Raw genomic sequence first — 27,661 nt, 5'->3', positions numbered from 1 at the left:
CCCAACCGAAACAGACTTTTTTTGTGGCCAATATGATATGGATCAAATGGGAGTTGGAGCTGCCGAGAACCGATATAAAAACTGATATATTTAGTGATGTAAAAATTCACTATAAACATTCAGTTTATTATAAAACTTAGGTCTGGCTCTACTGGCTTTTGTATTGGGTTTATTTAGGCTACATTTATTGTTATTCTGCCTCTTTACAGTCAATTACTTTAGTGGTTAGAATGTCATGCAAAAATGCCATTAGGCCTACCTACTGTCTTTAAATATGACTGTAAACTATCGCTATTAGCCTTGAGCGATAAATGTGTCAGTGCCATGGTAATTAATTATATGCGTAAATGCTGATCATTCACACCTCTATTCACAGCTCAATTACATATCAGTGTAGGTCGAGTCATATGTACATAGCCACTACAGTCACTTTACAGTAGGCCAATGTAAGAGAAAACAGGCTGTTTGTGTGTGGAAGCTTACAGCAGCTAAGCACTAACCAATCAGAAAGAATCTAAAGAAGTTTCAAAAACCGACACATTTGCAACACTCACCACTCATACAGGCACCTCTCAGATCACACGTCTTCACAAATAAATGTCCTTTCAACCCTGACTCAAAACAATCTTCTGTAAAAATAATATAATGCATGTTAACAGCAGTTTGTTTTTTGTTTTTTTTGCTAACTAATTTTATTTCAAATATACAATGTAATACACAATGGTCTAAACAAAACATTGCTGGAGGCTTACTTGTTCACTGGGGCCAATATGCGCAACATCCTCTTTAATAACACATATATGCATTACAATGAAAATATACTGATATACATGTACAAATGTAGAAAAATAAATAAATATATTCATATTTCATATTTCAAATTCCATACAAAGTGCTTTTGTCTTCAAGGCTTTGGGATTTGTGAAATAATTTTGAGAATTTATATAAGAGGACAAGAGGGACTGAAATACAAGAAATTTGGGTTTATGACTAGAAAATTTACAGCAATGGATATCCAACTTTGATAGGATTAGGATTAAGTTCAACACATATATTGTTTTTGGCAGGGATATCTTTCTCAAAGACATCAAAAAGGACATGTTTTATATTAAATTGTAGGTTTGTATCAAGCTTTCTATTCACAAACAAAAATATGTCACTCCAAAAGATTTGAGTGTATGAAGATTCCCAAAACATATGGGTGACCGTTTCCTTCAACGTCGTGACAGAATGATCAAAGATGATCTAGGTTTAAGCGAAATTTTGAGATGACTGCATTAACAGAGTAACATCTATGCAGGATTTTCAGGCAGACCTCACGAGTCTTATTAGTTACAAAATATTTTCTAGGCAAAAGCCAAATGTTGACAGGAGCTGCGTGTGTAAACAAGCACGTGAGTGACGTGACCTGGGGGTGCGTTCAGGGGCAGAAGATGACTCCGCAGATAAATATTGATGCTGCGCCACGTATTAGGACATTTATCTGTGTGTAAATCGGATTAAATGGACATAATACAGAGGTATAATGCCCATGTGTACTATCGGCCCATATCGGTCGAGAGTTATATGCCAATAGCTGATATGTCTCCAAGTGCCTATGACTAATAGTATCAGCCAATCGACATATCGGTCGGGCCCTACACTATACCCCATAACTTTACAGGGACAATGCAGAGACAAGCCATGAAACAAATCAAACAATCTTTCATGTGTCTTGCAGTCCATGGCGACGGCAGTGGCACAGCTCTTTATGGCTCTGCCTCACAGTCCTGGTGTCTGGAGCCTGCAGCACACTGGAGCCGCCTGCTTTGTGAAGGACAACCCCCAGCGCTCCTACTTCATACGCATGTTTGACCTGAAGGTAAAGTATGGTTATATTATAGCGTTTGTACATCTTGTTTACAAAGAACTTTGATCACATCAGCATATTTGTGTGTTTTCCTTTTGGATATTCATAAACTAAAACATCACATTACATTGATACATGATCACTGGCTGCTCTTCCTCTCTGAAGAAGTAGTTTGCCTTTTAGGTTTCTTACTTATTTTGTTGTGAGATATTTAGTCCTCTTTTATTAGTTACCAGGGGGCTTAAAATGCCTTATTTGCCCCCATGGTTACTTTCCTGGCCGATGGACATTTTGGTTAATTTAGGCCTTATTTATTTTGTCTGTAATTTTTAAATCTATTTTAGTTTACTACCTCCTTTTGTACTTCTGTTCATGTCTGTATTTTCATTGAAACATGTATTCTTTAAATTTGTTTGCGTAATCTCTCAGTCGTCCAGGTAGGATCCATAGCAAAGAATTTCTCTTCTCTTAAAAATGAACTCTCTAATACATATGAATCTCTTTATTTTATTAAATTTTTTTTGGGTTGTTTTTTACTAAATAAGATATACAGTATAGAAAAGGCATGTGTAATGTATTAATGTATTGTGATTGGCACAGGTGGGGAGAATGGTTTGGGAGCAGGAACTTTATAACCAGATCGTGTATTCGTCACCTCAGCCTTTTTTTCATACTTTTACTGCAGACGTGAGTATCCACAATAGTGTTATAGAAAAAAAAGAAAAAAGTTGTATTCATCAGAATGTTGAGAGAAAATGCTGATTGTTTTTTCACACTTGACACCATCAGGACTGTCAAGTTGGTCTAAACTTCGCAGATCAACAGGAAGCAGACGCCTTTCTACACGCTGTCGAAGAAAAAATCAACCAAAGAAATTACAGACAAGGTTATTTTATTTTATTTTATATATGTATTTATTTGTGTCTTGTTGATTATTTGTTTCTGCATTTATTTTGACTCAAAATAAAATCTGAAATCTGTTCATAATTTTACAAGCGAAGATGAGCATTACACATTAAATGTATGTTTTAAACAGTAATTTTACTTATTTTAAAGATAAGAAACAGCGCCCTCCTCAGTCTTCCGGTAAGCAAGACAAAACCTTTCCCTGTAGAATTTAATAAGTTATGTCTTTGGTTACAAATATGTATTTATTTATTTTCTTTGTAAACATATGTTATAGGAGACAGGGCTCTTCCTCCTGTGCCAAATGATAAAGGTATGTAACTGTTACACTTGGAAAAAAAAAAAAAAAAAAAAGCATAACAAATTAAACAGTGGCCTGTAACAAGACAAAATAACTTATATTCTTTGCAAACAACATTGCACGGGACAAAAAGGCACTGTTAATAATAGTTAATAATAATAATAATCTAGTAGTCTAATCAGTTGTATGTGTGCAGGGTCTGTGAGCCCGGGTGGTTTCCACATGGCCACAGTGGACATCCAGAACCCAGACATCCAGTCGTCACGGTACCGCTCCATGCCCTCCCCCATTATCTCCCCCATCGCTTCCCTGTCCAAGAGCAAGAAGGACAAAAAGAGCAAGAGCAAGAAGGGGCCTAAGCTGTCCAAGGCAGATATAGGAGCACCAAGTGGATTTAAGTAAGAATACAGTTTTATTTGTGTATTTAATGTTCAATATATTGTAGTATGTATTTTGGGGATATGCAATATATTAATTTGGTATTGGTGATATCAGAGCACCAGTATTTTTCTCTGCTGGCCCAGTAGATGTGAACATAATCATAATGTATGTAAGTGACCCTTCAAAGATTCAAAACTGGGAGATGAGGAGAACATGATCTCTTTAATTACCTCCAAAATTAAAGCAACATTACGTAGCTTTCTGGAGCTGGCCTGTCACCTGCATTATTAAAATTCAAACCATACTTTACATCCATACAACATTCTCCATAGAGATCTGCAAGTTTTATGCCATACAGACCATGCATGCCTTTAGTTTAGCCTATTGTTTGGCTAAAAAGTTACATGGTGGGGCTTTAAGCACTATGAGAATGTGAACTGTGTATCATTTTGGTTTTCTTTCAGGCATGTGACTCACGTGGGCTGGGACCCAAATAACCTGGACCCTGACCTTCTGAAGCTGCTGTCCCAGGCCGGAATACAGGAGGCGGACATGAAAGATGAGCACACCTCTCAGCTCATCTACGACGTGATCGAACAGTCCGGGGGGTTGGAGGCCGTCAAGAGAGAGGTCAACAAAGGTCAGATATTAGTTTAGCATCTGTCTTCACAACAATGTTTAAAAAGATTGTAGCTCTTGCACTTAAACCAAAATTCTCAGGATAAATTTGAGATTTATACATATATATATATATATATATATATATATATATATATATATATATATATATATATATATATATATATTTAGGTTTTAGGGATTTACATGGGACAGCAGCAAGGAGTTAGCAGAAGATTTGGAAGTGAATTTGATTTGCATATTTCATAAAATTCATAAAATGCACAATTTCCTAGTCATACTTAGTTGTTTTGCATAATGTTGAACTACCCTGCTGTTGTTTTGTTGAGTGCAGATTATAGAGCTATTTAATAGTTTGGGGAGTTTATTTATGGCTTTTTTATTTGACTAATCAATCAGCAGGGCATGTTTCAGGGCAGGGTATCAAGAATTTCAGTTACAGCCCTAGTTTAGGTTGAATGGTGAATGTTCTGAATTCTCACCTGTGTAGATGTATTTCATTCCTGCTATTGAAGCGGTGTCAGTGTCTGTCAGTTGGTCTTCTGGATTAAGTGAAAAAGTAAGCAGATAAACAATATCAAAATGAGCACTAATCTCTCTTCTCTGAACACGTGCAGGTAGTGGCCCTCCTCCTCCTCCTCCCCCAGGCAGACAGGGCCCCCTCCCTCCTGTGCCCGGCTCTGGTGCTCCGGCTCCTCCCCCTCCTCGCGGCCGCTCTGGACCTCTGCCCCCCCTCCCGGGACAGTCCAGAGGCGGCCCAGCCCCTCCTCCCCCACAGCAGCCTCCGTCCCGTGGGGCAGTTCCTCCTCCACCACAGTCTCATCCCTCCGGTCGTGGTGGTGGTCTCCCTCCTCCTCCTCCATTGCACTACTCACCTGCCAGCAAGCCCTCACATCACACGTTACCTCCCCCACCTGCCCCCTCCAGCCAACTGCACTCTCCAGTCCCACCAGCTCCCCGTGCCCCGCCCGCTCCCAACAGAGGAGGAGGTGGTGGAGGAGGAGGAGGTGGACCACCCCCTCCACCACCACCTCCGCCTCCACCTGTTATGACCTTTCCAGGTGGACCAGCCCCTCCCCCTTTGCCCTGCGGAGGTGCCCCAAAACCTGCCCCACCCTCGTCCAGTGGGGATAGTAGAGGGGCGTTACTGGATCAGATCAGACTGGGAAAGAAGCTCAGGAATGTAAGTATAATTTCTCATTTTTAGTCATCTTTTTTTATTCTTGAACGAACAGATGACACGACATCCTAAAACCATTTGCCCGTTGACTTGTTTTGGAGTGGACTTTATATAGTTACTCTTATGTCTTCATGCTTTGCAGGTGACAGACTGTGTGGACCAAGCCCCACCCACTCCCACTTCATCAGGGGAGGGCATAGTAGGCGCTCTGATGATGGCCATGCAGAAGAGAAGCAAAGTCATCCACTCTTCAGGTGTGTAAAATACAACTATGCACTTCCAAAAGTATTCAACTAAGTCAAAACTATGACTTAAATCCTATCTGATCCTGGTAAAATTAGGACTAAACCTAAACTGAACTGGGAAATATCAAGTCAAGAGTTTTCAATCAATTAAAAAGCCTAGTCTGAACCAAGTGCTGGCTTTAAAGGTGCATTATGTAACTTTTCTGGTGGACAGTCTGCCACCTGCTTGTCTCCATAGAGATGTTGTCTGGCCAAATGTTTGCCAAATGTTAATCTTGCATTTATTCAATTAAACATGCTGTTATATTTCAAAAATACCTAAAAATCCCATCTTCATCTTTAGAGAGAGATAAGTTTAATGTCATGTTGGAGCCATTCCAGGCAAAGCAACATCTCCATGGAGACAAGCAAATGGCAGACTCTCCACCGGAAAAGTTACATAGTGCACCTTTAGATTAGGAGAGTAAATCAAAACGTCATTGGCTCCTATTTTAAAAATGCCAAATATATTTATCAGTCTTGCTTACAATGCAGAAACCACTGACTGTATCATATTTGTTGGTTAATAACTGTCAATGTTTTCAGATGAAAGTGAAGAAATTGGGGATGATGATGATGATGACGACGAGTGGGATGACTGATCAAGTCTATTTTGTGCGAATAGGCCTACCATTTATTTTGCATATTATTGTTATTAGTTGTTGGCATTATTAAGTGTTATGCAATGTTTTGAATGCATAAAAATAAATGGACAAACTGAAAAAACAAGACATATTTGAGAATTTACTGATGTTTCTGTAATTGATTGTTTCCAGTGTGAGAGTTAGCAGGACAAGAACTCAAAGAACTGTGCCACAAATAGAGTGAAGTGCTATCTTTTATGTCTGCAAATACAGCACAAGACACAACAATGAAAACTGCAGTCTGGAGGATCTGCTTCAGTCCTACTTTATAACACAATGTACAGACGAAAAATATGTTCCTATATCTTTTTTTCCAATGTGCAAAAAATTCCCAGGTTCCCTCGAAAATCCACCACCAACAAAAGTGCATAACTGGAAGAACACTGTCTATTATTTTACATATTTAAAACTCACCAGCTGTAGGTCACAGCGAGTCCTTATATGATAACATCCAATGGAATTAGCTTAACCAAACGGTACAAAAACACCACCACGACTGAGAAGAGAGACAGGAAAATTTACAACTTCCAACATATTGGCATGCAGCATTATCATACTATTTCAACACAGTGAAAAAGCATCACCACTTTACATTAGCAGTTATATATTACATTTAGTTTAAATAAGTTCATACCTGTAGGTTTGTTCTTAACTATTTACTGGGTAGCACTTACTTAACAGCACAGTAATAGCAATGGTAATAGGATGGAAATAGCATGGAACTAAAAGCAATGTTGAACACTATAGCAAAAATATTACTATATTTTCCCTCGTATTGATCAATCATGATTTTTGTTTATTTGTTTATTAATTTATTTTTGCCTATTAAAACACATGAATCCATTTTATGCACTGAACAAGACTGTTTTTAAAAATAATGTAACATACTAAAATGCTTTTGCTGACAGGAGATTGGTTGTAGATCTCTTAATTAAAAAGCACCAAACTAAAAATTTCTAATCTAGATGTAATAAAAATTCTAATAATTCCTCAGCAATTCTAAAATTAACTATTATTGTAGTACATGGTGATAACACATTTAAACGGGCACTGTTAGTGCAGTGAGTAAACAGGGTATGTATCCTAGTTATACAGTCTACCCAGTAAAGCTATTTCTAAGAAATTACCATGCAATTACTGTGGTAGGAAGTAAAGTACAACTATTTCCTATTTTCAAAAACATGACCACAAGAACCACCATAATGAAACCACTTTTTATGATCCCATGTTGTTTCAGTTTGTGCTTTGTACAAAAATGTCTTTGTTTTGCTGAGATGGATGAGTATTAAAAGTGCTGGCTTATACGTAGAAAGAGCCTGCTGACACATGTCGAGCCGGTGAAAGTTGCTGATAGCTGCTTACACTGCAAAAAAATGATGTCAAGTTAAAATGACTTGTATTCAGAATTCAATTTTTAAATTGGTTAAACTAGAACAAATTGATTTACTTGATTGACATATTATTTGACTTATTTGTACATGGTCATAACTTTTTCAATGCATTGCTTCTTATTTAAATGAACTTTTTTTTTTTTTACCAATGGGATAAGATTAAATACATTTTAAAAAGCCAGAAATATCTCAAAGCAAGTGAAATAATCTAAGTGATGTAAGCAATTAAATATAACCTATTCAAAACTACAAAAAACAAAGACTGGTATTCTGAATTCAGTCAGTTTTAAATTTTTTTGCAGTGTATGACCAAAGTTTGATTTGAATCTCATGCAATAGAAACATGATAAAGATGCAGTGTGTAACATTTCCATCAGAGGGCACGTCACTCACTTGTCTCTTAGAAGATGTTATTGCTTTTTAGGATATGCAACAGTACAGCATTAAACATATTTATCGAGTTTTGAATGAGGTGTTTACATGGTTTGAGAAATTACATTACACCAAGGAAACACTTTAATGCCATACTGTGGAATATTACAGACAAAGCAGTAACAACATAATTTCTCCACCAGAAAAGTTACACAGTGCACCTTTAATCCAATGAAATAGCATAAACCTTACCAGCAAAACAATAAAAAGTCGAAGTAAAAATCAAATATACAAATCTTTACATATATTATTTTGGATAGATCTGACACATATAAAACCACTGACAGTACTCTATGGACAGCATGAGGCTTCACCTTTGGGGCCGAGGTGAGACATGAGCATGCGTGGGTCCAACTCAGTCCAAAATGTTCTGTTTGGTTCTAGCCCAAGCCCTGGTCCTGGCCTTCTGTGTGCCTCCGACTGGTGCGCTTTCTCTGCTGTTGTTTCGGACTGAGTTGCTCCCAATACGACTGGCAGTACTGGTTTATCAGTCTGATCTCTGGGGGGAACGGTGTGGACGAGAGGGACTGCTGAGGATGAGGAGGGTGGCGTGTTTTGGGTTCTTCGTCCTCGTCCTGACCTGTCAGAGCTAAAACGATATCCCGGTCTAAGATACGGAGAGCGACACGAGCCACTGTGTGTTTGAAGTTATTCTCTGTTGCTAGGCAGTGGTACAACCCTGCGTCGGATTGGTTGAGGGATTTTAACAGGATTCCGTGGTTGGTCTTTAAAACTCCTCCGACTCGATTCAGCTGCAAGGAAAAGAAATTAATCATTTTGAAATAAAGGACAAAATTTCCATATGTAGATGTAGTAATGCTATCTTAAATGTCGCTGTTCTTGCTCACCAGTTTCCTTTTGCCCTCCCTTTGGTAAAGCCATTTGACTGTGGCCTGAGGAGAGCGAGGCTGACACTCCAGAAACGTGCTGCTGCCCTCCACCCCAAACTGAACTGTCTCCTTTAGACGCTTTTCCACTAAAAAAGAGAGCGGTTCACACTGACTCAAAGGTAAAAGCGGTTTCAGAATGATGAAAAATTAGCACCATTGCCACACACACATTCACAATTTTAAAAAAAGTCTTTTGATTGGTGAAAAATCCTCAAAATGTTACCTATAACAGGACACTGAAACCCATGAATAACATGTACTCCAATCGATGGTTTACAAAGAAAATGATCACAGCTGAATCTGGGATAATATTAGCTGTTCTGAGGACACATAATATCTGAAAGAGCATTTAAGGTTTCATTGCAAACTGGATTTAGTCACAGGACCTGACAAACCAACGGGGCAAGATAATTCTCCTTTAAAATTGGATAATTAGGTAGAATTTGTGAATAAATTATCATTACAAATGGAAAATTAAAATGTCATTTGAGTAACACAAACAGATTAGATAGTAACCCTTCATTAAGATTGATTCAGGCTTAGTAACTACCTAATTAATACCCTAACTCTTAACCCCTTAATTAAGTATTTACTAAGTCTGAATAATTTTTAATAAACCATTTGTTCATTATGAATTTCCTCATGCTTAATTAAGGCTAATTAATGTGTAGGTATTATAAAGTATTATCAGTAATGCTTATGAAATATAAATAATAACTATAAACTATTTCAGACATCTAGTTTGAGTCTCACCTTTAGCATTGAAACCCCTGCATTGCCTCAGTGGATCTCCATGTTTTACATCCTGTCTTCTGCTCCTCCTGAGAAAACAAACCATGAGGCTGATCTGGAACGCATTGACCTAAAAAGCAGATTGGACCTGAGATTCTGACCTCTTTGTGGACGGGGTAAACGCAGAGCAGCTTTCGCCGTCCCAGGCGCAGTAAGGGTCCCGGGCAAGGCAACAGTCGGAACAGGCCCGTCCATACACTCCACAGCGGTGCAGCGACACCTGGGTCAGCCCTGCGTCCGACGATACATACAGCTGTTGCTGCAGAAACACAGGGGGCAGAGTCAGGCAGTTTAGCAAAACACTCTCAATGGTACATCATCAAGTCTATGCACATTTCAAGGTTTAAGGCAAGACCCTGCAGGTGAGTAGGAGGAAATCTTACATTTAGAGATATCCATTTGAAACTGTAGTATAACTGTATACTTGTGTAAATTGAATAAAGAAATATATTACAAAATAGTGCTACTATTTGAGTAAACTGGTAGAATTCTGTTTTGGACTAGTTCAGTTTATAATTCTACATACACAAGGCTATATCTATATGTATGTCTATCATTTAAAATATACAGTCAAATGTGAGCATAGGAAAAATGCATTTTTTCTTATTTATCAATATGATAATTGTTTTGTCTTTTATCAGATCAGCTACATCAAAATGAATAGTTCTTTAAAAACAAACCTAAACCATAGCATCTGCTGAGCAAAAAGGCGAAAAGTTAGGCCAAGTATATAGAAGTAAAAAAACGTCTTACTCTTTTTGACGAAAGCTTCATTGTCTTGACAGCGGCTCGAGTCTAAAAATGAAAAATAAATCAATGAGAAATTTTAATTACTTTTGCATCTGTTGAGCACTTAAAAATAAGACTCACCCTGAACACTTCGACTTCCTCCAGTGTCAGCACCTCCATTGTGGTCGGGTCTTTAGGCAGAACGATGACTTTTTGCACAGTTCCTCGATCTACAAAGAGGAAATGACCAAGAATAGATTTAAACATACACATGTCAAAAACTATTTTTATTCCTATGGGTATTAGACCAGTGAGATCAGTTAGACAAAGGACATTGACAAATATTAGATTATAAAGTAAAAAAGTAACTCTCAATAGTGTTAACCCATTATTTATGAAATGCTCATGTTAAAAGTTTAATGTTTATTTGCTAAACCTTTATTTTAAGTGTATTTTTATGTGCAGTTTGTAATTTCAGAAATTAGTAAATCAAGAAAAACTTTATTTGCTTTGCTGAAATTACTTTGTTGCATAAAGTGTTGTTCATGAGCATAATTAGAATCGCCTAAATAAATCACAAAAACAAAAAGATATGCTTTGTAAGAAATGAAAAATATACTTAACTCCCTTACCATGGAAAAGAGCTTGAGTAAAACAGATTAAAGAATAGTCGTTGAATCTTATTTCCTCACCTGTTCCCAAAAACAGCACCTCATAACGTCCATCCACTGCATCGACTTGGTCCACCACGAGAGCAGTGTAACGATAATCCACGCCTGTCCTCACCACCAGGGGGCGTCGATGTATCGGGTAGACGGGGTGAAACATGAGGGGATGGGCCCTGATGAAATTCACAGCCTCATCTGAAAAGTTCTTGGAGGAGCGGATGCCAGGAGTAAAGGTTCCTCCCGGGCACTGTAAAAAGAGGCAAGCATTATTTGGGATTTCCTTTGTTTTTTGAATGCATAGGAAAACATACAAGGGCTGAATGATTTAGCATCTAACTGCAATTTTAAGACTAAAAAAACTGAAATATGAACTGACAAACTAATACAAAAATCCCATTTCGAGACATGTTTGTACAGGTCTAAACTATATTTAGCAGTTTAGAAGATGTGCAATGTTTTGTTTTTTGTGGAGGAAACTATACTACTTGAAAATTGCATCCTTTGTGATTTACTAACTGGGTCCATGCAAATTGCAAGTTTGATTCGTTTGTGATTATGCCACCCTAACACATACCGTCCCAGGTCGTGGGTAGGGGATCTTGCCCGTGTATTCGGTCCATTGGTAATTGTGGCCATGCTTGTGGGCGAAGGGGCCGTTGAAAACATTTCGGATGTCGGACATCGAGTACACACAAACTGCAGAACCCTTAAACACAGAACTATAAAAAAAAACAGATATTATTACAAACTAGATATGTCAGAGGAGGAATATGATACTTTGCAATTAAAACGCAGAATGATCACAAAAGTTTGGTAATTAAAAGTGTGATATAGTCTCCAGTTTATTCAGGTATACTATGTGTGTATTAGGGATGAGCTGATACTGATACTGGTATCAAAAGTCAGTGTCAATACAGAAAAATTAGCTGGATCGGATATCCTGGTTGGGCCTTGGATGTAATAATACTATTTAAAGGCTTATTTTGGCCTAGAGCATCTTTTTTCATATGGAGCTATTCAGTAGTTGTTTGAAGGATAAATAACAACTTGATCTCTTGTGTAATGAGTTAACTGTGTTTTAATATAAGTGCCATTTTCCATCGCTACACTTGTATCAGTTAATATCAGGTATCGGCAGATATACTTCAAGGCATAGTATCTACTTTGGTGTGTTAAAAAACTGGATTATTGCATCCCTAGTGTGTATTAGATTTACTTGGACATAGTAGCTCACACAGTGCAATATAATGACAAAGCAAAAATATAAATGGTAATAAAAACGCAAATAAGTAGAAGTCTTGTATTGTGTGATTGAGTGAAAATGTGCATATATGTTTTAATTTAACAGTACATACTATGTTATGAAAATTGTACATACTATTATGTTGTTAATTCACTTTACAGGCTATGACAAGTTTGGTATCAGGTTACTGCCTTATGGTGATGCCCTGTCGTGCATAGTTAGGTTTTGTATTACCACTAGAACAAGAGCTACTACTACAAGCTTCTTAAAATGCTACTGTGGGCCATCATTCATTCACTACTCCACACAAGCAACAGCTGCCATAACTGACGGAAATATGGCTGCCGATCTGCGCCAATCTCTGATTCCACTACTCACACACCACATCCCCAATGACCTTTCGTCTATTTTGTCTTTATTAATTTTATAACATGTTTTTCTCCTGCAACTGCCCTCTAGTCATATTCTATTTACAGTACCTTCATCAGTTAATAAAAAGGAAAGACCAGGACACACCTTCCAATTAAAGCATAAACAGACCACAAAAATGAGATACAAAATAAGCCTGGAGCCCTATTCTAAGACTCACCCTGCTGTGGTGAAGAGAGCATACACCATTGGGTTGCGTTCGTCCTGAGTGGGTTGAATGAACACGTCCCCTGCAAGAAAAATGAGCCAAGAAATCAATATGGCTACCACCCCACCTATCAGATTAAAACACAGCTCTTATTTTATTGTGTCCTCACGTAGTTCATCAAATCTCGTCTCCACTCCATCTTCCCCGATCACGGAGCAGATAAGTCTGGCTTTGAGAAACGTGGTCCACCGGTTCACCAAGGACTTCTGCCCACCCTCATCATTCTTCATCACAAACAAGGAAAGAGGAAGAGAAAAAGAGAGTACATGGGGGAATTAGGTCAGGGGTTTTAGGGATATTGATTGATTGAGTACTTTTAGCTATATGTTAGGTAGCAAATGACTCAATGATGGCAACATTTTACAGGATTAAAGTTTAATGGGGGACAGAAAATATTAAATGTGCACTATGTAGCTGTTCAGGTGGAGGGTCAGCCACCTGCTTATCTCCATGGAAAGGTCATTGCTTAGCCTGGATTGTCCCACAGTAGGGCATTAAAACCCACTCACTATAAGAATGCATGTTTTTGAGCAATAAAAACTGCAAATGAATAAATGCAAGTTTGACTGAAGTTTACTGCCAGCCTGTGGAACATTCCAAGCAAAGTTATATTCTCCTTGGAGACAATCACTGGCATAGCCCCACTTGAGAAGTTACATAAATAACAACCAATCCTGAGAAGTTTGCAATAATTAAGACTAAGTTTAGACAGATGTGAAGAACTTCTCACAGAAAATCTTTCTTTCTTTTCTGAATTCTTGCAACTTACAACTAGGCTATATTGTCTTATCTTAGTGTCCAAATCAGCTATTACATGTTTACCATTGAGTAAGTTGTATTTTTATGTTTGTATATATAGTAGACTAAGGAATAGACTCGATATCCAATCCCAGTTCTGATACCATGATGATAATGAAAAAACACTCTTTCTTTAGATAGTAGAATGTGATTTTCAGCATTGAATAATAGTACTTTCTTTTATTTTGCAATGTCGCTGTATAAATCTGTAATCCCTCAAGTCATCCAAGTATGTTCCTTAGTGGTCCAGCGGCGTATACTAGTCTATGTGCTTTTATGTTCTGATACAGATCATTCTAAAGCTATTCAAAAAAATGTTCATTTCTGTCCTCTGAATGTGATTTTTTTAGTTTAGTTTAGTTTTGAGGTTTTTTTTGTTTTGTTTTTCAGATTTCTAGCCTATTATGATAATTATAGGCTTAATGTTTAATATATATTAGATGTAAAAATATTTTTGGGGGATCAATATTTAGTTATGGGGGATTTTTTCATAGTAGCAGGAAACGTTTTGCTATTTTTCTGTACTACAATAACATTTGAGCTGTAGAGGATTGAATACTATGACATTATAGACGCAAAGTAAGTACTCGCATTTGGTGTTTTTAACCATATGGCACATTTAGAATAGTTTTTTGGGGATAATTCTGCTTTAGGGTTATTATGTCAGTGGCATACATTTGTTTCAGTATTATTGTTTATCACCTATATTTACTTGAGCAATATATCACACTTCAAAATGTGTTATCGTGACAGGCCTACATTATTCATTCTACAAACCCTAAAACCCCTCTTTCTACTCTAAACTCGTCTGAGACATTTTACACAGTACTGTATATAACCCATGCATCATTCTCACTGCTACGCCATGTGCCTCACCAGACACACTCGTCCCACTCGCGCTAAAACGCTGGGGCTGGCTCCGTTTGAATCCAGGCTCTTCTCACGGAAAAAGATGTACAGTTTGTCATCATTTCTTTCTGCGCTGTCAGGTATCTGCTGGATCTGAACAAACACCGGCTCTGGGGGGATAGAAACGCCAAAGCAAAGGGAGGTGGTTGTCAAATAAAATGAAGGATCTCTGCAGCCTATAATCAAAAGGCATTTTACCTGCTGGCACACCCCGCACTTACCGTTGAGCCACCTTGAGTCGTACTGTTCTGTCCTGATAGCTGTCCTCCCTCCCATAGTCCTAAACAACGCCGCATCTGTGCTCATGAAGTCTATGTGGACACCTGCGTATAGGTTACCATCTGCCAACAAAACACAACATGCGTGACTATTCCAGCTGATGTTCAAAGACAGTTTTATAGGTTTAAAGTGCATACGACAGGTTTTCATGTTTTTCTAATTGTTACTTGGTGGAGTAGTACTTGTGGTAAATATTTATCATAGTTTTACAACAGTTAAGTGGCAATTTATATAAAAAAAAAAAAAAAAAGTTGAAGACAAAAACAAAAATACAAGAAAATTGAATCTAAAATGCAGTGACAATTTAGGGATAGACAGTTTAAAAAAATATCTAACAAAATAATTGTATTAGTCTAAGCATAAGTATTTCACAGTTTAGAGTAAGATCATGGTTGCTAGGTAACAGTTAAGGAATCACCGTCACATATCAGCATGTCATTATCAGCTGCCCATGTCCAACCAAAAAGTAAAATTATAAACTTAAAGATTCCTTCTTAAATATAATTACATTCACTACAATTTAAAGAAATCTGAAGTCTACCCCATCATATGCACTTTAAGTAATGCATGCTTGCTGCTGCTTACTGATCAAAGTTGCAGCATTTTCTTGCTTGGGATCGTAGGAGCATTTTCCCTTTCCAGAGTCTACATATCCAGGGACCAGTCGAAACAGGTAGTCCTACAGAGTAAGAGAGAGAGCAAAAACAGAGAGCTGAAATCTCAAGAGGGACGAGAAGAAAAATCATAAACAAATCACTGTCCCAGTTTGTCGGCCTGAAATATTTATTAGGACAAAGTATCCTGGGGCTATACAGTGGAGGGGCATTAGCTGGAAATCCCTCTCTTGGGGTGGGGAGAATGGTTCATGTTACAGATGTGGATCTCTCATGTCAGGAAATTGTAGTCTGAATTTTGGAGTATTGATTTGATTCAGATTTAAAGATGCACTACTTAACTTTTCTGACTGCCACTTGCATGTGTTCATGGAGATGTTATAGTTTGCCTGGAATAGTCTCCAGTATGGCTTTAAGTCTGTCTATCATCATGGGGCCAAGCAGGTAACACCACTGGGCCAAGTTAAAGGTCAGATCTGTGGAGAGACAACCTCTCTCACAGTAAGAATGCATGTACCATTTTTGAGCAATATATTTTTGAATCAATGAAAGATAGATATATTGTAATACTGTTGAACATTCCAGTTAAAGCAGTAGTTTCGACAGGGACTAGAAGGTACCAGAGCCTCACCAGAAAACTTACTGCACATTTAAAGTAAACGTTATTGCCAAATTGCTAAGTGTATGGTCAGGCTTACCTAGTTGAAGGATTAGCATGTGTTAAATGTCATCTAGTCAAAAATACATGAAACCCTGGGAAACAAAATATTCCAGGGTTTCCGCCTCCTTTAATAGGCAACATTTAGAGCTCTTGATCATTCAGTAGATAGGATATTTTGTTTTAAATGGTTAATTGCTAGGGCAACGGTACAAAAAGCATTCCATTGAATAGTATTTAGACTGACATCCAGATAATATAAACAGTCAGGCTAAGAGCAGTGAGGGAGTGGGTGTACAGTTTAGTATTTTCTTCAACACTCCTAGTTAAATGTCCTTGCAGTCACCTCTGCTCTCCAGCCCCGGTTGATGAAAGTGCAGATGGGCTGGTAAGCCCCCGTTCCACAAGTGTACAGGTGGGTGCGGTTCCATGGTTCAATCATTCGTACAAAGTTGGCACATTCACCCTGGATAAAAAAATAGACACTTAAATATTAGCTTTGTCCTGCCAATGTGCCGAACTCACGAAACAGCAGGATGTAACATGATTGTACCTGTTTTCCCTTTCCTGTCATCTGGCATTCTCCCTTTCTCTTAGCTGACGCTGGCCAGTGGATCTGTGTTACAAAAGAATAGCTGGATTATTAGCTTTAGGCGACTTAAGGCATGTAGCAAATAGCGGCCTGGATTTAAGAATGAGAAAGCATTTGTACACACTATGAGAGGCTCCTTGTTGACATTGTGCATGTCGAGGGCCACCAGGTACTCGCGGCTGCCCAGGTAGAGGCGGCCCTGGTCCTGGTCCATGTGCAGAATGCGGTAGTCACTGGTGTTAAAGGAGAAACTGAAAGGACGTGCTGCTCGGGTGTCCATGAGCTCTGTGTGGGGAAAGAAAACACGTATGCTTTGAGTTTACATTAACCATCTAAAGAAGTGCTCAAATAAAGCAGTTTATCAGGATGAACTTATGGTCCTTTGAACAAGTTCATTCTCACTTTATTTCTGGAGAAATGTGCCAATGGTAAATATAGCTCGACCCGGAGCATTTTAAGAAACACATTCGCTTTTAAGATCTCAATATTTGATGTGCCCAGACTGTCTGATTGAGTTTAAGGCACCACAGCCACTTGGACGTGAAAGCAGGTCCCCTGGGACACACGGTCAGTGGAACTGGGAGCTAATTCTCAAGATCAGGATTGTGCTCAGCAGAGCAGAACCTGTTAAGACATGCGCCACAGTGGAAAATGTTCCTGTGTTTTGTTCTGCTGAAAGCTTCGATTGAACCATTTTCAAATGTGCAGCCGCTACAAAGATAAATGGATTCTGCTTGTAGCACACTGGTGTGGGTCCAATGCTACATCAAATATGTCTTGTATTAAAAGCAGCTCACACATCTGCGACGCGTCCAACATAGAGTCCACCATATGTGCTCACTGGGACATGGCGGAGGCCGGCTAAAGACAGCAGGCTTATATAATGACAAATGTTCAGTGCGCCTGTGAGGTGGGCTTACAAGGATTCAAGAGGAAGAGCAATCTTTATTTACATCAAAGGGCAGTCATCTTCCCCTTTGGGGTCAATGTTAACAGGATGCAGTCAAGGTGCCACTAAAATAAACTATGCAATCGGATCTCCGGGCCAAGAGGGATGGAGTCTTGGAGGTGAGGCGAGGCCCGGTTCTGTTCCTGAGGTAAACACAGGATAACAAGCCCACGGAGTCCACTGGGCCACAGTGAATTCAGTGAACAGGCTAAATGTAGTCACACCACACCCCTTCACATGTGTCCATTCTCCCAAAATAACCAACAATGCATTGCCATCATCTGCTAAATATCCAGCGATCCCTTATCCCCTGACAGCATTCTGATACAGCAGGGAAACACTGGGACGGCATTCGATTGAAGTGGCATCACTGGACCGGGTCAAGTTACATGTAACCACGCTGAGGCACTCCTGACCTGTGCTGCCCTGGTGACAGCGCGAGGAGCACTCTCTCATATACGGCTTGAGTTTCCTGCATGTTACGCTGTCTAGCAATGCTGACTAATTATCTGAGGGGCGGTCAGAGCTTTTGAAGTATGTATAACTGGAAAGGCTTCCCAGCAACCAAGTGAAACAATACAAGATGGCTATCCACTGTGCTGCCAGTGTGTCATTGAGGCCGCTTCATTCTGAAATCACATGCCCCGGGCGCCCCAAAACCTCCTCTCAGCTGCCTCCAGGCAACAAAGCACCTCCCTGTCACAAACAATGAACAATAAATCCTCACAGCAGCATAAAACTGTTGGGGAGTAAATCCAACTTTTCAGTTTTTGTTTGGCATAGGGGGAAGGGAGTAGGGTTTTGAATGACATTGGTTTACTTTACACAACTACAGAAAGTCCCCAAGTCCAGTAAAAACAGACTTTACAGGTGTGAAATCCTGCATGTTAAATCTTTACAAGGAAGAACAAGATCAAGTTCAAGACTAAACCAGCTTTTAAAAACTGGCAAAAACGCAGTGCAAATAAGCTGTTTACTGAGGCAGGATTGGGGTCAAGGGTCATGTTAAACTGCACTGTTATTACTGTTGGCTACAAATAGTCCTTTTCCTGTATAAAACGCATGAACACATCTGCTTTTGTCTCAATGGATTCGACTCATCAATAATGTGCTACATATTTGAAAACTAAAACATTTTACCAATTTAAAACAAAGCAGTCACTACCATAATATTAGTTATATTCACAAGTTTTTCATTTCAACATTTTCACAACATATTATCACTTCATAATTCATTTCAGCCCACTGAAATAAAAATACAACGAAATGAATACAGTCAGAAATATACTGAAAAAAATGGACAAATGATTTTGCTGAATAAATCGTAAAACTCCACTATGTAATTTCTCTGGTAAGGTTTTGCCAACTGCTTGTCTCCACTGAGATGTTACTTTTCTTGGAATATTCCACAGTATGGCATTAACAATATCTATATAATAATAATAATAATAATATCAATAATATTTCATTTGTTTTATTGTAAAAGAACCTGCAAAATATGCATTCCTACTGCTTGCTTCCCATAGAGAAAGAAATGTTTTAGGCAAAGAAATAACTCAATTTGGACAAGAACCCTGCACCAGAAAAGTCCCACGGTGAACCTCCAAACAAAATATAAAAAGTATTGTCTTGTTTTGCAGTCTGCAGCTCAAAATATCTGACTTTATTTAACCAAAAAATGCTGTAATATTTCTCCCTCCTGAATTATTTTCTTCACTGCCAACACTGTTCTTCAGGTGTGACACAGCAATGCATAGATAACTGTAATCACCTGTGTTGTTTTGGATCAAAGCTTCTGTGTGCATATTTGAACCCTGAGTCTCTCCCATTAGATTGTACAAGGGGAAAATCCACACCTCAATTTGCACCTGGGGGCTAAAACATTGAACTACTCGAATATCATTTTGCTTTTACGGTCAAGTTTCAGGTGCTGCTTATATTGTGTCATTCTGTAATTGATTCACAGGATTTAACAGGAGCCTGAATGGGGCAGAGGGTGGGGAAGGCTTAGGAGGGCACCAGTCCCACGTAACATCCAGCTTTTGTTTTCAGGTTTGTTTTGTTTGACATGTACCAGGAAATAAGCTCTCTACATATGTGAGAGGAAACGGTGCCAGTACTGGTGACTAACAAGGAAAAACAACTAAATTAACTGCTCGGATTTCTCACTGTCATTTCAGAGAAGGGCTTAATGGCTTAGGAAATGCATGGACGAAAGTGACAAAAATGAATATCTCGGTATGTTTTTGCATTATCCTTACAGCGAAATTTAAATAGTATTTTAACAATGCATCAGGAATGTACTAAAATGTGTCTGTAAAAGTCTTAGTTGAGTTTCAAGTAAGGCAGTATGGCAGAGACATCACTTTATACTCTTGTTTGGAAGATTACACTAGTTTCTATGTCTTTTTGAGGAAATTTTTTGTAGTTTTAATTATAAACCTGTCACAATAATTACTATATCGACTTCGTTCAATATATGAAAGCTGGAACAATATTTTTTGGGAGTCAATATTTATCGTGTGGACATTTTCTTTACAATAATGAGGTTGAAAAAATAACTTCTGTGGCTATTTATTGCTTCATTATGCAATTTATGTGTTGTTGCTCAGAGTATATATCAGCATTTGTTTACTCATATAATAATTTGTATTGCTTTTGTGTTAGTGAGATAAAGTAGTTTCAGTATTATTGTTTACCATCTATCTGTGTAGCAATATATCGTGTTTCAAATTAGTTTTTATGACAGGCCTATTGAAGATACACTCAGTATTCTAATTTTGCATATCTCCAAAACATCAACTGCAATGTTATCAGTTTTTTAATAAACTGTATCTCCTACCTGTATTGGACATACTTGCTGTTTGTCTAACAGTTATTTGGTTATAGATCAAAATGAGTGTCACGTCCATGAGAAATGCAACTTGAGAGAAGACTAAAACATGAACTAAAACTAAAGTAGGCCTGTCATAATAATTCCTACAGTATATTGAGTTATCATTTAATAAAAGATAGATGGAAGAATACATGGGGGGGTCAATATTTATCATGGCTCCTTTTTCTTTGCAGTAGAGGAGTATTGTATTGTAACTATTATAAGATTTTATCTGTAAAAGGTTGAGTAATTAACTTCTATGACTCATTATAGATACATTCTGTTATTTTGTCATTGCAGTCCAGCTTCAATATGCACACACTTCAAAATGTGTTATAAACTAACCAAAGGAATCAGATGGCTTTAAAATATCAGTAAATAATTTAATGACAGAGCCAGTTAGTTTTATATGTAACCCACGGAGACAGTGTAATTTGCTCTCTGCAGTGAAAAGTGATGATTTGATGATTGCAAGAATGAACATGGCAATTTTGTGCTTTTTAACTTCTGATTAACAGTTTGGTCTCATTTTTATAATTGATAATTGCATATTGAGTTGATTTGGAAGACCACACAAATATTTCATATGAGTGAAAATGCATGTAGTTAAAAGAATGAACGCAATCTTGTTTATTAGCTAATACGTTACAATTACAATAGGGCAATTAATCAAGCAAGAAAATAAGTATTACATTTCATAACAAAAGCGTGTAAGAGTTCATGTGTAGCATCGATCTAATGACAGTCACTTTGCAGAGCTTCATAAAACGTTCATGTAACCAACAGAAAGTTAGGAATCCAAACAACCAATAAAAGAGAAATAGATATTAGGAAACATGTTAAACGTTGCTACTCCTGGTTTGTAAATGCTTTGAAAATGTGAAAAGTGAAAGCACATTGTGGCATAGGTATTGTTAAAATGGCATGCATAAACTTCTATTACTTTGACAATTGCATTTGTGTGATTCTAAATAGGCTTCCTGGGATAGTCTAAAATCTGCCAGCAAGGAGGTCTGACCACAATCAGACCTATTCACAAAAGCAAAAGCATTTAATCCGTGTTCACAATTCATTCTGGGTAACTACAAAAAAGAGGAAATGGAGAATAACTATTGGATGAAAAATAGCTGAAATTGAAATCTTTACTGTCAAATAAGATCCACAATAAACTTGGATAAAACTAAGATACTGTATGTTTAATAAAAATGTGAAAACTCAAGTTACGTTTTGAAAAAATCAGAGTTGACATCTTATCGAAATTAGAAACCAACTTATAACCATGGCCTCAAATCACTTCAAGGTATTTATCATAGAGGTATGTTGTAGGCTTGACAGTGCAAATACCAACACTATAAATACCAATAATCTGAATAGAAAAGTAGTCACAGCTGAAATATTTAAAATGGTGCAGCTACCATTTTGCCCCTGAGTCTCATTTGCTCTGATGGTGATTCTAAATAGACTTCCTGGGATACAGCCTCACAGCATGGAGGTCAGACCAAAATCAGGGCTATTCAGAAAACCTATCAAGATGAATTCACCTGATTATTTCAACTTTTACAATCAAAAGACATTTTGCTTATATACACTATGTGAGAGGTATAGATCCCCCTTCTGAAATATTAGTAGTATTAGTTGGTAGAGCCTTAGCAAATAGCCGCCCACTGAACATTAACCAGCATTTTGACGTCACTTTACATTATGTCTTAAATAAACCAGATTATGGCTAAGCCGAAGGAATTACTTCATACTTACTGCCCTGTCATACTGGGACAACCTGCCAGGACCAGTGTAAAACCGCCAAGCAGAAAATGGCCATTAATAAAAGGAGAAATATAATTAGGGCTTTGCTTTAATCCAAGAATAAAAAACTAAAACCTTTGTACTTAACAAATTAGCCTCAAGGTAAATGCTTCAATTTCAACCTTAAAATAATACAACCCCTCCCTACATGTATAATAAATCCACTCTTTTGCAATACACTCAATTTGTACCATGGCGATTGTCAACATTGCTCTAACAGATAGATGCTTCAGAATTAAGAACATTTCAGAGCTGAAACACAGTAGAGTGAAGGTTTCTATTAAGATATTGTTTCATTTGCTTAGACAGAAGGTTGAACTGAGTTCATTTACAAAAATATATCTCCATTTTGAAAAGTAGTGAATATTTTTTTATATAATATAAAATATATTCTATATCTCTAGTATAAATGAAAGTAAAGTTAAGTTGGTTTGATCGAGGAGGGATAGAGTAACATATTTACTGCACAAAATATTTTTGGCTTTTGAAAACACTACTATAGAAAAAGTAAATAACCAGTCTCAGATTTTTTCAATAGAATAGCATTTATCTTCTTTGCAAATGCACTTTTTACTAACATCTGCAGGACACAACCTCAACAAACAAGTGAATGAAGAAAATAGTCGATATGTGTTTGAGGCACAAATGAAAAGCTTCAAAAAGTAAATCAACCAAAAAACGCCCCAGCTGACCAATTACACCACCCACAGAGAGAGTGAATATTCCTGAGCCACATGACTGAAAGGAAAGCACAAAAACTCTTAATCCTGTCATTTGTGGGCTGTGTCTGACCTCACCTTTGAAGGAGAGTCGGACCCTGGGAGCAGACTGCAGGGCCAGACCTTTGCACACACACACGGCCAGGAGGAGGAGTCCAGCCGCTGTCATGGCAACAGTCATGCAGGTAGACCACAGAGATCTAAATCTGGACAAAAAAAAAGAAGCAAAAGGAATGAACTATTATTACAGCATACCCCATGAGGCAAGAGGAGACAGAATGAGAAAGTAGGAGAGGCTTTCTATGATGTTCAATGATCACAAGTTTTGGCCTTGAGCTTTTCCAACAGGCAACTTTGGCAGAGGTGCAACAGCGTCCAAACCTTCACACCTGCTGTGGAAAAGAAGACAGCCCTATTATTTATTTAAAGAGCAAACCTATGTGTTAAGACTGCATAGTAGTTTTCAACAAGCTCAGGCAACCCCATGGAAAAATGTGAAAAACAAGAATAATGCAGTCTGGTCTATACCTCAACCTTGAAGTGTTTTAATCAGCGTATTAGACTTTCATACACATAGATTTATTGACTGTATTCCGTGTGAAGTGTCAAAAACAAGATTCAGATGCCTATCAGTGATTCCCTGTGCATCCGACTTGGTTTTTCAGCATTGAGCGTCAGCGTATTTTCAGCAGGTAAAGACTGGAGGACTTGACAGTTCAAAGAAACAGGTAGTCCTCCTCAAAACAATCCCTGACACTTTAGTTCAAACAGTAGCCTAACTGTTAGCCCTTAACTCAGCCATTTATTATGCATCTGCACTTTGCCGGAGAGGATCCCATATAAATTATGAATACTAAAAGCTGAGTCCATAACATGCATTAAATAGGGCCTCTGAAGGTGTGCTCTGTGCGCTGTAAGCTGTACCCCCCAGGCCTATGTGTGGGACAAGAAGAGAGAAGGTCTTCTATGACTCCTAAATGTGCAGTGGACAAGGGTTGAAGTGATGGCTTGCCATATACTGTATATAAAGAGGGTATTATGCAAAATCAACCTTTGTGGAGATTTGTATCATGTTACAATGCTGTTCCCTCATCAAAAACATGCCTGAAGAGATTTTAGATGTCATTCATGCATGTTTGAGTAATTTAGTGATCTGCCCTGGATACTATTTGAACCCTCCTTAGAGTTAGCTGTACAACTCTGCCCAATGCTCAGCCCACAAGCCTAAATCATCCTCCCACACAGTTCTCCATAAATATACAAAAAGATGACACAAAACAATACACTACAGCTTTACAAACCTGATGCGATCAGCACACCCAATTGTAATGCGACAGCACTGAGAAATGGTGGTGACTTTTAAGTTATCAAAATGAAAGTGAAACTTATAAAACGTGTTAATACATTGTTTTCAGCAAATTTAGCATTTTCAAAACAATAAAAGGAAACACTAGATCTAAATATGTAATGTGTTAGCAGTTAATATCCCATAGACGTAAAACACCCTCATGTGTACTTTATGTGTGAAGATACAACTGCACAAAAAATCTCTCATAGGTTTGTGGCAAAGTGGGTGTTTTTGTAATTTGTAAAATTTGGTGAAAATAATGAAAAGTGGCCCAAAAATATCAGTAGAACATACTGGCCACCGGTTTCTCTGGATTTTACACGATCAAAACCCATTTTCTTGGAGCCATGTACATGTCATGTCACTTTTCTGCCACACTTCTCTGTGATTGGTTAAATCCAGCTGTCACTTACTCAGAACATTACAGAGGCTGATCATTTAGAGAAATGGTTTGGAAAAAGTGTCTGTTTTGTTTAGACAGTTGTGTTAAATAGAAAAATAGTGAATCACAAAATGATAATTTCACCAAAATATTACAGATCAGGCTGTGAGACATGTCGATAAGAATTGAATTGTGGTGTGATGCCTCTGACAATGATATGCAAATTTGGTAAAACCATAGAAATATGGTATAATATTTTTTTGTATTCTCAATAACAATATTTAGACTGTTTTCTTAAAATGCATCAGAAGTGTGCTAAAATGTTCCTATGACGTGTCAAATACAAGCTCCGACAATTTGCTGAATGTCTGCCTCACTCTTCACCCCCATTTCATGCGATTCTGTCTAGACAAAAAAAATATGGGCTAAAATATATATATATATATATATACATTTTTAAATTTATAATTTTTTGTCCTTTTGTGTCCCTCTTCACTCCAGAGGAACAAAACCATGAGAAAATCTGATCAAATCATGGCAAAAATACAATAACTAAATGAAGATCAAATAAAGATTGATAAGGCTTAACTAAATCAGGACTTAAACCATTTTATCTATATGTACAAGCATAGATGATCACTTCACTTCAAGGAAACAAGGAGCATAGAAGGACTAAATGTAGGTGAAACCATTACTGCTCTGGACAAGTAAGAATATAATACGACAATAAGTTTACAATTTTTTGGAACAAAGTTGCTTGCTACAAAACTGTCTAATGGTGCGCTCACACATGTCCTGGTTTAGTCCCAGTTTTAGTTCCAATGTAGACTTGGTCTGGTTTTGGTCTAATCCTGGTTTAGTTCTGGTGTAGTCCTGGTTTACTCTTGGGTTTAGTCAAAACTTTGATGTGTTGATTGTGCAAGTATGAACACAAGTCTAAACCACAATGACCAAATTTGGGTGAGACCAAGAAATGATGACTAAACAAAGATTAAAACAGGACTAAACCAGGTCCTAAAAAGGTTTAAACTGGGACAAAAACTGTTCAAAACGTGCTCTAAACAAGACAATACAAACAGGTAACCCATCACTGACCACCCTATGCACAGTTTTAAAAGTACCAAGTGTTAGGAATAAGGCTAAAACATGCTGATTACTGTCTGTCATAATTGTAATCTTGCAGAAATGATGCACCAAAATCTTGAGGCAATTAAGTTGTGAAATACAGTTTTTGGCACAGTCCAGTGTAGAAAGATATGCATCTCTTTTGTGGTTTTCAGACAAAATCATTAAATGTGCTCGTCACAAATTATAACATGTAAAAGTAGTAATAACATCATTTTAAAGAGAGAAAAAACCTGTGATATTAAAATGATTAACAGATACATAATTAGCTGATATTTTTGTTACAATGCTTCTATAGAGGCTAAATGAGTAAAAGTTTCCCAAGGTAGAGGTACAAAAAGGTCATAAAATCTGATCCTTTGCACATATTTTTCACCAACTGTATGACCTGGCCATTAGTGCATGTGTTAGGCTATTAGATTTCATTTTAAAATCCAGAAATTATTGGAATAAATTTGGAAAATCTGAGAGGATGGAGGCACAGAGCATGAAGCCTTCCACAGAAGTCCCCAATGATTTCTAAAACAGATGAACCATCCCAGGAAAGAGCTTACACAATGCTCAGGAATAATGTGGGCCATAGGTGATCATAACGAGGAGCCAAAAATAAAAATAGGCAACGCATATGGGGATTTGTGGTGACATATATATTTTTTTCTTTTAAGTTAGCCTAATTGAATAACCAATTAATAGTTTCACGGTTAATTAAAAGAAAATATAAATGCTAAATTAACTGTATTTGTGTTTCGAGCGCGGGCTTACCTGTGAACTCAACATCCCGAAATAGGAGGCAGGCTTGGCGCGTACAACTCATTCACGTTACGCTATAGAGTAACCGAATAGGAGTTAAAAGTTAAGCTGTGTAGACGTCAAGATGTCTTACCTTGCTTTCCCAACTTTGCCTTTTCAACGAGCCCACTTCTTTTTAGCCTCGGGAGAACCAGGCAAACTTCTTCAGGGGATGTTAGCGCTACATTCCCCCGCTTTCGGAGACATTCGGAGCCGCTTATAAATCTCTCCGTGAACGCTACAGGACCGTATCCAGTTTGGTTAGTAAAATCCGAAGTAAAAGCAACCAACTAATACTTCACGGTTAAAACATGTCTTCTTTAAAGCTTTGGTTGATCTGATTTTCAAAAAAGTTGTGTTGAATGTAGTTGGTTTATCCTTTTTTCCAGGGAGTTGAAGCGCAAATGGAGAGCAGGTTGCAGGTGTTGGAGTGAGTGTGTCCCGCTGTCCTCTCCAGTCTGTTCTGCCCCCTCCCCTGCCTTCCTCTCGGCTGCTCTTGGCCCACAGCAGCATTGGAAACCTCTTGGTACACCATATGGGTATGATTAACCCTGTCACTGCCACACACACTGTTTGTCCCCAATTATATGACATGCTAATACGCTTCCTCTACTTAATTATTTGAATGAAGCGATGCGTGCTCTACCCTCCTTCCCCACGTAGTTGTGTGCCAAATGTTTTTCTCATGAACCGAGAGCACCGTGGCCTATTCTTAAACATGATCCACTATAATAGCCATTGCACAATGTCACCATCACTCTTTGGCTTCACATAAGAGTCAAGTCAGCCGAAACAGATTCTTGAAATTCCGCTGTGCCTAGTGCCAAGGCGCACAACAACGGTGACAAAGTAACC

The 27,661-nt window shown here is 38.0% G+C and overlaps 2 protein-coding genes across 2 annotated transcripts; one reads left to right on the top strand and one right to left on the bottom strand.

The window, feature by feature from the left end:
* The first annotated feature begins 1,702 nt into the window (after nucleotides 1-1,702).
* On the top strand, nucleotides 1,703-6,269 carry wasb (WASP actin nucleation promoting factor b). Its single transcript, XM_055165814.1, has 10 exons — nucleotides 1,703-1,861; nucleotides 2,450-2,536; nucleotides 2,639-2,735; nucleotides 2,906-2,935; nucleotides 3,033-3,068; nucleotides 3,253-3,454; nucleotides 3,902-4,077; nucleotides 4,694-5,259; nucleotides 5,399-5,510; nucleotides 6,087-6,269. Exons 1-10 carry the CDS (start codon nucleotides 1,724-1,726, stop codon nucleotides 6,140-6,142), a joined length of 1,500 nt encoding a protein of 499 aa, XP_055021789.1. The 5' UTR covers nucleotides 1,703-1,723; the 3' UTR covers nucleotides 6,143-6,269.
* Nucleotides 6,270-6,830: 561 nt separating this feature from the next.
* LOC110164835 (semaphorin-3F-like) lies at nucleotides 6,831-27,376 on the bottom strand. The gene is made up of 18 exons (XM_020929965.2): nucleotides 26,901-27,376; nucleotides 23,241-23,368; nucleotides 16,941-17,101; nucleotides 16,778-16,840; nucleotides 16,571-16,690; nucleotides 15,538-15,631; nucleotides 14,895-15,014; nucleotides 14,641-14,783; nucleotides 13,076-13,190; nucleotides 12,919-12,988; nucleotides 11,661-11,805; nucleotides 11,111-11,333; nucleotides 10,560-10,648; nucleotides 10,443-10,484; nucleotides 9,791-9,948; nucleotides 9,651-9,718; nucleotides 8,856-8,983; nucleotides 6,831-8,759 (listed from the first exon to the last, which is right to left on the bottom strand). Exons 2-18 carry the CDS (start codon nucleotides 23,341-23,343, stop codon nucleotides 8,388-8,390), a joined length of 2,214 nt encoding a protein of 737 aa, XP_020785624.1. The 5' UTR covers nucleotides 23,344-23,368; nucleotides 26,901-27,376; the 3' UTR covers nucleotides 6,831-8,387.
* Nucleotides 27,377-27,661: the final 285 nt, after the last annotated feature.

Source organism: Boleophthalmus pectinirostris, unplaced genomic scaffold (genome assembly GCF_026225935.1).
Source record: "Boleophthalmus pectinirostris isolate CB_2022bp ecotype Guang Dong unplaced genomic scaffold, ASM2622593v1 HiC_scaffold_8, whole genome shotgun sequence".
NCBI classification, from domain to species: domain Eukaryota; kingdom Metazoa; phylum Chordata; class Actinopteri; order Gobiiformes; family Gobiidae; genus Boleophthalmus; species Boleophthalmus pectinirostris.
The sequence above is the reverse complement of the archived record's forward strand: the minus strand, read 5'-3'. Positions and strand labels throughout refer to the sequence as shown.